Source organism: Lactuca virosa, chromosome 7 (assembly GCF_052849685.1).
Source record: "Lactuca virosa cultivar CGN04683 chromosome 7, Lactuca_virosa_CGN04683_v6, whole genome shotgun sequence".
NCBI lineage: Eukaryota > Viridiplantae > Streptophyta > Magnoliopsida > Asterales > Asteraceae > Lactuca > Lactuca virosa.
This window is the reverse complement of record NC_136432.1, coordinates 13,652,121-13,665,158: the sequence shown is the minus strand read 5'-3', so window position 1 is coordinate 13,665,158 and position 13,038 is coordinate 13,652,121. Positions and strand designations below refer to the sequence as shown.

Sequence of the window (13,038 nt, the reverse complement as noted above, 5' to 3'; positions counted from 1 at the left end):
ACAGGGACCAAAACTGCATGTAAACCAGCTCAAAAGGACCACCAATCCAAAAAAGTCGAGGTTTGGACTAAAACCCCGAAAAAAATACATACCACAAGGACCATTTTTGCAATTTTGTCTAAAAAGAAAGAGTTAAAACCAATATCAGAATTTCAAGGTGCATGTACCTAAAGTATATTCCTATACTCAATATATATATATATATATATATATATATATATATATATATATATATATATATATATATAGGCTTAGGTTATTCTATTAAAACTAATTATTGTGTTATTGTATGCATAAATGTGAGCCAATCATTTTACTTATTTTAAGAAAGTGATTAACTCATATTATTGAATTAAAAATAATTGAAAATACCATCCAATTTAACTAGAAGGGTATTTTAGTCAATTAATACATATTTAATAAAGGAAATTTGCATATTTTAAGGGATCATAGATTCTATTAATTTTAAAAATCCGAATTTTAATAATTATAAGGTTTTTAATTCGGACATTCTGACAGAATATGTTTATGAGTATATTCAAAAATAAAAATATTCTTGAGCCGTAAATAATAAAAATATTCTTGAACTTATTTCTTGATAATGAATTTAAAAACTTCTTGTAGAATAACAAATTCTTGAACAATCAATTGAAGAATAAAAACAAAAAATACATTATTTCTTATAGAATACGGGTAACAATTGTTAAGAATTACATTTATTGTTAAAGAATAAAACTAAAAAACTTTCAAAACGGGAAAGAAAACATCAAAAATCTAACAACGACTAATACATTCTAAAAGAATAATGTGGTCCGTTTCAATTTTGTGGTCCGTTCTTCAAGCATCAACTTCTGTGATTCCAACAGAATTGGAATTCGTGATTCCATTCCAACAGAATTGGAATTCGTGATTCCATTCGAGAATTGGAATCTCACCAATATCATCCATTGAATCATCTACATAAACATACTTGATACCTTTTCAGAATTCAACATTGTCAAGATCCTGCAATGTCCACATAAATGAAGTGTTAAATCAGAAAAAAAAATTGAAATATAAATCAATTCATAAAATGCAGCCAAAAAACTGCTCATTCTGATATGTATATTAGTCCCAAATAAAATCAATTTCCCAACAATGATTGTTAATGAGGAACTTTCCATCCCAACTAACACACACCAAGACAAAATGAGTAATACATAGAAGATTTGAAGAGAATTATTACGACCAAGAACAACAAATTAGCGGTGATGATGAAATCAATATCACCATGAATCATGTTAATGAGGAACTTTCCATGGCTTCTTTGACTATTTCTCCCTGAATAACGAATTAAAATCAGAAAATGTATATACTCCATTTACAATGAAGCTCACACAGATTACATTGCATCACTATGTGAAAACACGAACACTAATGACACATACATATAACTACTTTGTCTGGCTTTTCATCGAATACCTGGAGTGCAGGTTTGGTGCACAATCACAAATTATCAATAAAAAAATCAAACGTGACCATTTGAAGGAGGAGACGATGGCATCTGATAAGTTTGACCACATTCAGTAATAAATATCAACAACTTCACATCGACAATTCAATAAAGATGTGGAAAATAGGAATCGGGTTGAATCGACAAAAAGAGGCGATTACCTGATGGTGAATGCGATCTCATGCCGATGGAGGAAAGGGATTAGATTCACATTTTATTTACCTGTTGATTGTGTGTGTGCGCGAAAACAGCAGAACCACCGATTGGAAGCAGCTATTGATCGGAAGCAGCGAACAGGGGGAAGCAGCGATCGTATCTTTGTTCTGTTTTGGAGCTAGGGTTACGAATGGGATAGAATACAATTTGTTTATTGTTTTAAAAAGGAATAAAGATAAGTCAAAATATTTACCATAATTATAAGAGTGTATTTGTAGAAATTATTTATCAAATTACTAAATTACCCTTATTTATTTGTTTGATTATTTATTTATTTATTAAATATTGATTGGCCCATATTTATGCGTACAATAACACAATAATTAGTTTAAACAAATGAACCTAGCTCTCTCTCTCTCTCTCTCTCTCTATATATATATATATATATATATATATATATATATATATATATATATATATATATATATATATTGGGACATGGTGCCAAGATTTATAAACAAAGAGAACATGGATGCCTCAACTTGTGACTCAGATTTCTCACATGCTTGCATCAATTTGGTGACCTTTTTAACTATTATTTTCATGAATTAAATATTAAAAAATGAGTTGAATAAACTTAAAATCGAGATTCAACTCATGTTTCTTGGAACTTTGTGAATGTTGATTATAAGTTAAGACTGGACTATTTTGTGATCTTAAATAAATATAATAAAAAAAAAAAAAAAAAAATCCGGCCCGCATATTACGTATGAAAGAAGTTGCAGTCCGTCAAGAATAAATATTAAAAGGATGATTATGATATAAAAAATCAATAACGTTTACGTAATTTTGGTTGCATTCATTAATAAAAAAAATATTGGTCAGATTATAAATTTATAATTATAATATAGATATTACCATATGAATTACATCATTTACATCTCTACCAGACAAACGGTAACCAAATTTTGAGTAGTTAATTTAGAGGTTGTTCGTTTTAACTTTTAAAATGACTTTTATTTTTATCTTTTAGAAAAAGTCAAAAAGATGTTCGTTTAAGTGAAAAAGACTTTTGGAAATGACTTTTCTAATAGAATAAATTGAGTCTTTTTGAAAAGTCACCATTATGTGACTTTTCCCAACTTTTCAACGGTAAAAATATTAAATTGCCAATATACCTCCATGTATTCTAATCAATTCTTCATTCACAGCATATGATTCCCTACTCTTTCCTAAAAGTTAACTCAAACACTTTAACTTTTGACTTTTTCCCTTCAAACGTTAATCCAAGCACATTTTAAAAAACAACTTTTATAAAAAATCATTTTACAAAAAGGACTTTTGCCCCACAAAAGCTAAGCCAAACACCCTCTAAATAAATTTGTTAGTAAATAACTTTTAAATATTTGGTATGAGGTCATTTTCTTGATCATTATATTTTTGAAGATAAAAAAGTCGTGTCATGTGAAAATTGGATGTCACATTTAGTGTCATTTAGTGTGAAGCTCACATGACATATATGAAAATGAAGAGACTACTCTTATTTACAAATAACCCCCCGTATATGCCTCTTAAATTGGTACAAAAAGGGCCCTTGGGTTTGCACATTTTTATAAAGGTCCCTCTAAAAATGTTATAAATGTCAACTTGTTTTACCTGTCTACGTTCTAAGAGTTGTTTTGTTTTCTCGCACATACACATTCTTGGTGGTAAATCATTGTGTATTTTAATATATATATATATATAATCTTAGTTCTTTTAATAAGTTCTTTTGAACAACAAATGTGTGTATACACTCTAGTAACCCCATTTTACAAAAGTTAAAATCTAAGTTCTGCGACATAAATATCCAAGCATAATATAAATATACTCACTCTGTCCCATAGTTATTGTCTACTTTTGACTTTGAAAATTTTTATTAATCAACTTTGACCTTAAATAATTTTATTTGTGTTATATATTACTTGATAAAACGTATAACAATGAAAATACATTTAAAGCACAATCCAATCATATATTTTGCATCAAGTATTATGTATAAAAAACAAAAATGTTTAAGGTCAAAATTGAAAAATAAAGACTTTAAAAATCAAAATGGTCAATAAATATAGGATAGATGTAGTATATGATAAGAGGATCACAACAATAAAAACATAGTAAATTGTACCGTTTGTATTGCCCCGACCAAACTAGTCACAAGATCAATTGACCATAACATATAGGTTAAATCATAGAACACTATTAATATTTTGGATATCTTAGGATTTTAGCCTTAAACTTTCTTTATAAGATTTCAGACCTCAAACTACTACAAAAATTTGTATTTTGTTTATATATCGTTTTGAGATGCCTACATGTTATGTTACTCGGTACACATCTCAACTTAACGTATTATTTTGACATGTACTTAGATGAGAAATATGTTTCATTATGTGACCTTAAGTAGTAAAGATAGTCGCACTAAAGAGTAAAGACATTTTGAGCAAAATAACATAATACATTAATTATAGTATTTGTTTATGATTTTGTTGTGATATCTATGGTATTACTTTTAGACAAAATTTTATTTTGTTTTAAAAGTTTTGAGAGCTTTTAGAACTTCACTAATGTGAAAATATATTTTATCTATAAAAGACTTTTTTTTTAATGTTATTTCAAAACTATACCTACGACGGGAGTTATATATATATATATATATATATATATATATATATATATATATATATATATATATATATATATATGAGCTAGGTTCAAATGTTTCTAGCAACTATTGTGTGCACTTCATCTCCACAACCCTAACATACATCGTCGTCCTCATTGAAATAATACGCAGACTTAGGTCAGATACTCGGATAGTTAGGAATCGATCGGACTATGTCAATACCCAAGGAGCCGAAGCAGGTGATGAAGCAAAGAGATGGATTTGTGCTTGGGAAAAAGACCATTCTTAAGAGCGACCATTTTCCTGGATGTCAGAACAAGCAACTGTCTCCCCAAATAGACGGCGCCCCAAATTTTCGCCAGGTGATCCTGTTCTTTCAATTTTATTGTTTCACCCTCTTTCTTATACTTCATAGATACACCCCTCTTTTCTTGTAGTGCTTAATTTCTCCAGAAAGCATGCGGGAACTTATGTATTCCTCATTTTTTTACATCATTTTTTCCTCGATTTGACCATTGAAAGTCCGGTTCATTTGCTTTATGAAATCATCAGGCGGAATCATTGCGCGTACATGGTGTTGCAATCCCAACTATTGATGGGATTAGGAACGTTCTTACATATTTTGGGGCTCAAATTGATGGGAAGCAAGAAAATGTTCTTTGGATCAACCTACGCGAGGAACCAGTACATTGTCTTATTCCCTTTCTTTATTGCTTATAATTTCTTAGAATTGGCAAATGGTTTTTTTTTCATGCTTCCACTTGTTTATGGCAATAACTTTAGGATTCGATGTCCTGAATAACTGTGGTAAAACTCTTTCTTGGAACAGGTGGTTTATATCAATGGACGACCATTTGTTTTTCGCGAGGTTGAGAGACCCTTCTCCAATCTTGAATACACGGTGTGCTTATTTTTTATGCTCAAATCACAACTTCCACTTCAGATTTACAGTATTTTGTTATACTTTTTTTTGTTGATAAACATGCTGATTTATCCAATTCTATATCTAAACTTTGATGTTATTAATAGGGTATCAATAGGGCAAGGGTGGAGCAAATGGAAGACCGGTTGAAGGAAGACATATTGCTAGAAGCTGCAAGGTTATTATTTTTTACACGTTTCTGTGTATGATGTTATTAATTTGTCTGTGTATTATTTTGGTTCAATTTTTGATTTTGAATTCCAATTTCTATTGTCCCTCGTTAGCAGTAAATACAATACTTTTGAATGTATTCTATGTATTCTATCATAATGTATTCTGCCAAAATAAAATCTATGTATTCTGCCAGAATGTATTATATGTATTCTGTCATATTCTATGTATTCTACCAGAATGTATTAAGTGATAGTTAATTGCAAGTAACATGTTTTTAACCATTATAAGTTTTTGTTGTATTTGTGATAGGAATGGCTGGAAGAATGCGTTGAAGACCTAATATGAATAACTTGAAGAATGAATAAAGTTTGATCATACTCACAATTTAAGAATGTTGTTATTTTTTAAGAATTTTATTCATTTTTGTTGATATTCTTTTAGAATATGTATAATTATATTAAAATGTATAAGGATTTAGTCTGTAAGAATATGTATGAATTTGTATTTAAGTTCGGATGTATAATAATATATTAGAATATTGTTATGTTTAAACATCTGATTCAAGAATTTTGTTGTTCTTCAATAATATTTTATTAGAATAAAATTCTGAAAGAGCATCATTCTAACAAAAAATATTCTGACAGAATAAAATCGGTTATGTTTACAAATTACGTTAGAATTAAAATTGAATTAATTAAAAAAAATCATATTTTTTAAATTAGGAGAATTAATCATCCCTAAAAATCCGAAAATTTCCTTTTATAAATGTAGTTAATTGTCCAAAATACCCTTTTGCTAAAAAATTGTGTGATTATATGGTACATGTTACCCCATTATAATATTATACACTCTCAATATCATGCTCATTGATTAATTCCATCCGTTGGTCCAAATCTGTGCATTCTGGCACACAATACTTAGTAAAACAAAATAACTGAGGCCTATATATATATATATATATATATATATATATATATATATATATATATATATATATATATATATATATATAATAAAAAAAAACAACAACAAAATACATTTCGGTATAAAAGCATGATATATTATTTAGTTGAAAAAACCAATGCAAAAAAGTCGAATTGTATAATTTTTTCCCATATTTTAGTTGCAAATGAAAACGGAATACACAATTTATAAAACCAAAATTCCAAATGGACCCATTTTAGACATGACAATCATTTATTATTTTTTTTTTTTCAAAAATTGAATAGTTATCCAAAAAAAACCAAAGTATCCACATAATGTTGTAAAAACTAAGAATCATAAGATGGAAGCCTATTAAATTAAAGGTTTCCATTGACCAATCAAACGTTCAAGCCAGTAAACTTTTTAATTTCAATAATTTATAGAAAAACTCTAAATTTACCCCAAATCATGACCAAATTCATAAAGATTTTGTATATTATTTCCTGAATTACATGACCCAGTTTGACCTTTTTAGTTTTTATTATGTTTTTGTGTTTGATGATAGCTCCATTATAATACAATTTAATTCAAATCCTTCAAATTTACTCCTTCATTTTGGTCGACCTTCATCACCACTCTCTCTCTCTCTCTCTCTGTAGAACCAAAAAAACCCACAATACCAACAATAGTTCTTTCAAGAAACCTTCAGATTCCCCTACAATCGAAAAAGCATAATAAAGTTGGAGGAATTGCCCCAACACATAGGAAACTTTGTTCCTTCTTATCTTGTTAGATTCCGGAGCGAAAAAGAAGAAAACCCACCAATTATTCATCAAACCCTAGTCAAATAAGAAGAAAACCAGGGGAAATAAGAGAAGAGGTGCGTGTGTTTACTTTTTCAAGTTTTCATTGAAGATTATGAAGCAAATGTCGTCATCTCATATGGATAATATCCCATCAACGCCGGGGAAATTTAAGATGGAAAAATCGTCGTACATTCAGAGATGCAGGCATTCTTCATCTGTAGCAAAACTCACATTCTTTGTGTTCTTGGGATTAATCTTGGTTTTATTCTTCAAATCACCATCAACTTCGTCGTTGTCATCATCATCATCATCACCATACTCATCATCGTCATCAATCTCATCAGATCTCTCTCGCAGATCTTTAAAAACCAGTTCATGGGGGGGACTCGCTTGGGAGAAACGTGTCAGATCCTCCGCCAGGATCCGGTCAAGAAACGGGTTCTCCGTTTTAGTCACCGGGGCAGCCGGATTCGTCGGAACCCATGTCAGCGTCGCCTTGAAACGCCGTGGAGATGGCGTTTTAGGCCTTGATAACTTCAACGATTACTATGATCCTGCACTCAAACGAGCTCGTCAATCTCTACTCGAACGAAGTGGGATCTATATCGTGGAAGGAGACATAAACGACGCTCCATTGCTCAAGAAACTCTTCGAATTAATCCCTTTTACTCACGTAATGCATTTAGCTGCTCAAGCAGGTGTTCGTTACGCCATGGAGAATCCAGGCTCTTATGTCCATAGCAACATCGCTGGTTTCGTTAATCTTCTTGAAGTCTGTAAAAGCGCGAATCCACAGCCAGCAATCGTTTGGGCATCATCAAGTTCTGTTTACGGATTGAACACAAAAGTCCCCTTTTCAGAAAAAGATCGAACCGATCAGCCGGCGAGCCTCTACGCCGCCACAAAAAAAGCCGGCGAAGAAATCGCCCATACCTACAATCACATATACGGTTTATCATTAACCGGATTACGATTCTTCACGGTTTACGGACCTTGGGGAAGACCGGATATGGCGTATTTCTTTTTCACGAGAAACATTTTAAAAGGGAAATCAATCCCAATCTTTGAAGCTGCAAATCACGGAACTGTAGCTCGTGATTTCACCTACATTGATGATATCGTAAAGGGTTGTTTGGGTGCGTTAGATACTGCAGAAAAGAGCACCGGAAGCGGCGGGAAGAAACGTGCGCCTGCGCAATTACGGGTTTTTAACCTCGGGAACACCTCGCCGGTTCCAGTTTCCGATCTGGTGAGCATTTTGGAGCGATTGTTGAAGGTTAAAGCGAAGCGATTGGTGATGAAATTGCCCAGAAATGGCGATGTTCAGTTCACCCATGCGAATATTAGTTCGGCTCGGAGGGAGTTTGGGTATAAACCAACAACAGATCTTCAAACGGGGTTGAAGAAGTTCGTCAGATGGTATGTGAGTTACTATGGTTCAGTAAAGAAGACCGATCAGTGACGATAAATGATGATGAATGAATTCTTTCTCAAATCGGGTGATTTTTTTTTTTTTTTTTTTGTTTTCTCAAATTCTTATTTTGATTCGGATATGATTGTTTTATAACGATGCTGTTCGTTTCCCACAAATTATCTTCGTTATCGAGTTTTTCGTATATGTGAACGAGGCCCGGAAAGGCTGAAATCGGACATGGTTTTGATTTGGTTGGGCCTCTTTTTGTGATGTGTACTAAAATTGTTGTAGAATTCATGAAGAACTGACCATAATTCGTTTGTTTTCATCTTGTGGATTTGTATCATTTTGGAATCAAATAAATAGAACGAGATAGGTATTAATTTTCGGGGGTATACGTTGTTTTTTCTTATTGTTTTCACTATTGTTTTTTATTATACCGACCTTAATGAAACAAAAATTCTGAATTTTTTTATCACAAAACAATAGTATAATGCTATGAGGTGTTGTACCTTACTACCACTGGCTTTTTACATGTCATCTTAGTATTAGGGTTCTTAAACGAACCGAACAAAAGTTTGTTCATATTTCGTTTACCAAATTACATTATTTATGTTGGTTCCTTTATGTTTGTGAACATGTTAAACGAACGGAGCTAAGCAAACATAATTGAACATATATGAACATAAACAAACATATAATATAATAATATAATAAAATACAATTGAACATATATGAAAATTAAATGAATTTAAATGAACGAACGTTCACGAACATAATTGAACGAACGGGATCATTGTACATGTTCATTTAACTAAACGAACGGAAATTTGTGTTCATGTTCGATCTTTTACTAAAAAAACAAACATAAACAAACTTCATGTCGAACGGTTCACGAACAGTTCGATGAACGTTCGGTTCGTCTACAGTCCTCCTCAGCACCAAATCATTCCCACTTATTCTCACACTATTTCTTTTTTTTTTTATATATATGAAATGATCAACTCCCACAATGATATCCAAATTAGATTCAATAACAAAACAAACCAAAAGTTTCCAATATTGATTGATAATACTTAAAATACTAAGTAAACAAAAGAAAATCATAATGGTTTGCTAGTATTCGAGAGCCTAGCATCTCCCAACAAATCTAATTTATAAGGCTTTAGGCCTAACTTATTTGAGTCGATGTATTATATAACCCTCCACCTTCATATCCTAAGATAACACAAGCTGGGTATCTTCCTAGTTCATGTTCTCATATAGTGTATTTTCATCCGATTTGATTAGTACTTTGTTTAATATATGTCTTGTTGTCTGGCATTCATATCCCCATAACCATATTTATGGAAGATTGATGTGGCTCATCATAGAACTTAACATGGCTAACAATATTTGATATCTCCTATCCGACACAACACATCATTCACTTGAGACCTTCCAAATGAAGTTAGCTATGAAACAATTCCCATGGTTTCTAATATGGTCATCAAAATCATGGCTTAGGTATTCGTGTTAGAATGAATGTTTTTAATATTCTCATATAACTGATTTTTTATTTTATTCTGAACTAACTTTAACACTTCAAAAGTTTCAGTTTTTTTTTCTCAGCATGTATATATAGCCAAGTTTTCTAAAATCACTGATAAAAGCAATAAGGATATATATTATCCTCTAGCCGGTCATCGAGTATGTATATGACATATACAATAAAAATGCATCAACTTTATTACCTTTTATAGTAAAAGGCTCATTTTATCATTTTACCAACTAAACCTGGGTGTTGTTTGTTTTTTCGAAGCAAAAATACTTGAAGTCTGCGGACCACCTCTGCAACCCTCTGTATTAGAAGAGATGGACCAAACGCCTACAACATGTAATAAAAAGTTTGTTTGTTTTTTAACATTTGCAGACTGCTGCAGTAAGTTAAAATAAGGTGTGAAGAGGTTTGAAGCAGATGGTCCAATGCGGTGCCATGCAGCACACGCGAAACAGTTTTTAAGTCAGAAGTCTTCTGAAAAACAAACATCTGCGAAGGGTCAAGTGTTGCGCATGTGCTACACGCCGCAACAATAATTGGTCAGAAGAGGTTTTTTAGAAAAAAACAAACAACACCTTGGTTTTATTCTCTCTTTGGATTCTAAATCAAACGAGTCTAAAAGTTAAACTTAAAGGATTTTGAAGATGTGTTTTTTGTTTATATGGTCTAATCAACAACACTAAACATGAGTTTGGTCAAAGTCACTTTTTGATTTATTTATAATAATACAAGTATAAGTTTACATTGAATAAGTTCAATGCTATAATATATAGGAATCAATATAATTATTTATCATAATCCACATTTAATATAATAATTATTAAGTAATAAAATCATTAACTTGCCATATAGTTATGTTTATCATGAAGGATTGACATAAATATTCCACATGATTATTCTTGAAGTCTCTACCATATTATTGATGGGTTTTAGGTAAAACAAATAAACTAGAAAAACAATTCCTAAGTTCACATGCAACCTACTTTGGATCTATGTTTTAACTATTGAACATATAACTTTGAATTGCAAAACAAGAACCCTAGAGGAGAGAGACTAATTTCGAAATTAACAAACTAGGGTTTAGGAGTTACATACCTTTCAATTGTTATAGCAAACAATTGATAATCCTCTTGATCTTGATCTTGATCTTCTTGGAAGCTTAGCACCACAAATGTAATGCCTCTAATGGAATCACACCCAAGAACTAGCAAGAAGGAAACGTGGAGGAGAGAGGATGGAGAGAGTATGCAATTTCGGCCTTAGGGTTTCTTCCAAAGAAATCAGTGACCTCAAATGTGAGCCAGGAGGCTCCTTAAATAGCTGAGGGATCTAGGGTTTAGGGAAAACCCTAGTTATCCTTTGCTTAGGGCCTAAGCAAGATCCAAAGGCCTTATTTGGACCCCTTGGACGAAATCTCTAGGGTTTCCCCTAAGAATTTCGTCCACCTCCTTCCAAGGGGGTTCTGGAACCTTCCACTCAACTATTAGTTAATTGCAAACTAGTCCCTGCACTTTATAATTAATTCTTTTAACCCCAAAATTAATTCTGATTAATTTCTGGTTAACTATTAATTAAACATAATGATTTCTAATTAATATATTAATCTTTTAACATATTAATAAATCATTTATATTAATTCATTAATCTTATAAATTAATATCTCTCCTTTCATAATTTCCTTGTCCAGTTGCTAGGTTGAGGGCAACCCAAAAGGACTGTGTTGCTATCAATTCAAGTACATACCAATTATAGTTATGGGCTTAGACACCTAATCCAACAGTCTCCCACTTGGATAAGTCTGTAACTATAATTGCTAGTATGCCTTCTAAATTTGACCAGCAAATTGTAGCTTCCAAAAGCTGTTGCCGAACTCTGACCCAGTCAGTTACGTGTCCTAAGATAAGTGATCATATAATCCTTCGTTCTGCTAGATATCCCTAGACATAAGACATGGAATGTAATCAATCTCTTTGTCCAGAATCTATGTTTCCCGATTCCTGATTTGTGATGATGTAGGACTTCTAATCGAACACATCAATCTAGTCCTGGCTGGGCCCAACACATAAGTCAACACCAAATCATCGAGGGGCCCACAGATATCGCTTTTCCTGTTAGGGCAAAAGGAACGAATAAACGTTGACTCATATGCTTGTATCTTTTACTCATCAAATTATACATGACAATACGTTTTAAAACACCAAGTTACTGATGCGTTTTCGTATCACCAATGCATGAACGACTTGTAAATTGCAACTCATATATCTTCGTTTCAAGATTATAAGATATTATCGTCTCAGTATTACTCGTGATGAATTCCATGAAGTGATACTCTGAGCGAGGGTTTATCCAATACTCAAATCTCAATTTCTGAGTACTCATGAACGTTGCAGCAATTCTATTGCCATGTCTATCCTTAGACAATCTACAATCCAGTTCATGACAGTCTTAATTCACTACTTACTTCCAAAAGTATGAGCGAATGTGGAGTTTGAATAATCTTATTATTCAGGAAGTAAAACATGCAAAATATGAAACACAATAATAAACAATTGACAAAAGGCAGAAATCAAACTTATAAATAATACTTTATTATTTAATCACCAAAAGTCAATTACATTTACTTTGTTACAAGTTTCAGAACAAAACTAATCTAACTACTAAAACTAATATCATCTTTCAGTCCTATGCTCCGAGCATGCTGAATATGCTTAGCCCTACTCAGACCCTTTGTGAGGGGATCTGCTGGGTTATCTTCAGATGACACCCTCTTTACTATAAGATGGCCTTCTTCTACTCTATGTCTGATGAAATGGTACTTTCTGTCGATATGTCTGGTTTTACCATGATCTCTCGGTTCCTTTGTCAAGGCAACCGCTCCTTCATTATAGCAGAACAGTTCCATAGGCTCCTGGATGGTTGGAACAACTCCGAGATCTCCGATGAAG

General features: G+C 32.1%; 1 protein-coding gene and 1 long non-coding RNA gene across 2 annotated transcripts; both read left to right on the top strand.

Annotated features, from left to right (window-relative positions):
• Positions 1-4,935: 4,935 nt before the first annotated feature.
• On the top strand, positions 4,936-5,411 carry LOC145123737 (uncharacterized). Its single transcript, XR_013715277.1, has 3 exons — positions 4,936-4,997; positions 5,143-5,214; positions 5,343-5,411. It is a non-coding gene; the product is annotated as an uncharacterized LOC145123737 (long non-coding RNA).
• Positions 5,412-6,918: 1,507 nt separating this feature from the next.
• On the top strand, positions 6,919-8,948 carry GAE4 (UDP-D-glucuronate 4-epimerase 4). Its single transcript, XM_079059868.1, has one exon. The coding sequence runs from the start codon at positions 7,252-7,254 to the stop codon at positions 8,599-8,601; it is 1,350 nt and encodes a 449-aa protein (XP_078915994.1). The 5' UTR covers positions 6,919-7,251; the 3' UTR covers positions 8,602-8,948.
• Positions 8,949-13,038: the final 4,090 nt, after the last annotated feature.

Coding starts and splice junctions, on each gene's coding strand:
- GAE4 (XM_079059868.1), top strand. CDS start 7,252: ATGAAGCAAATGTCGTCATCTCATATGGATAATATCCCATCAACGCCG.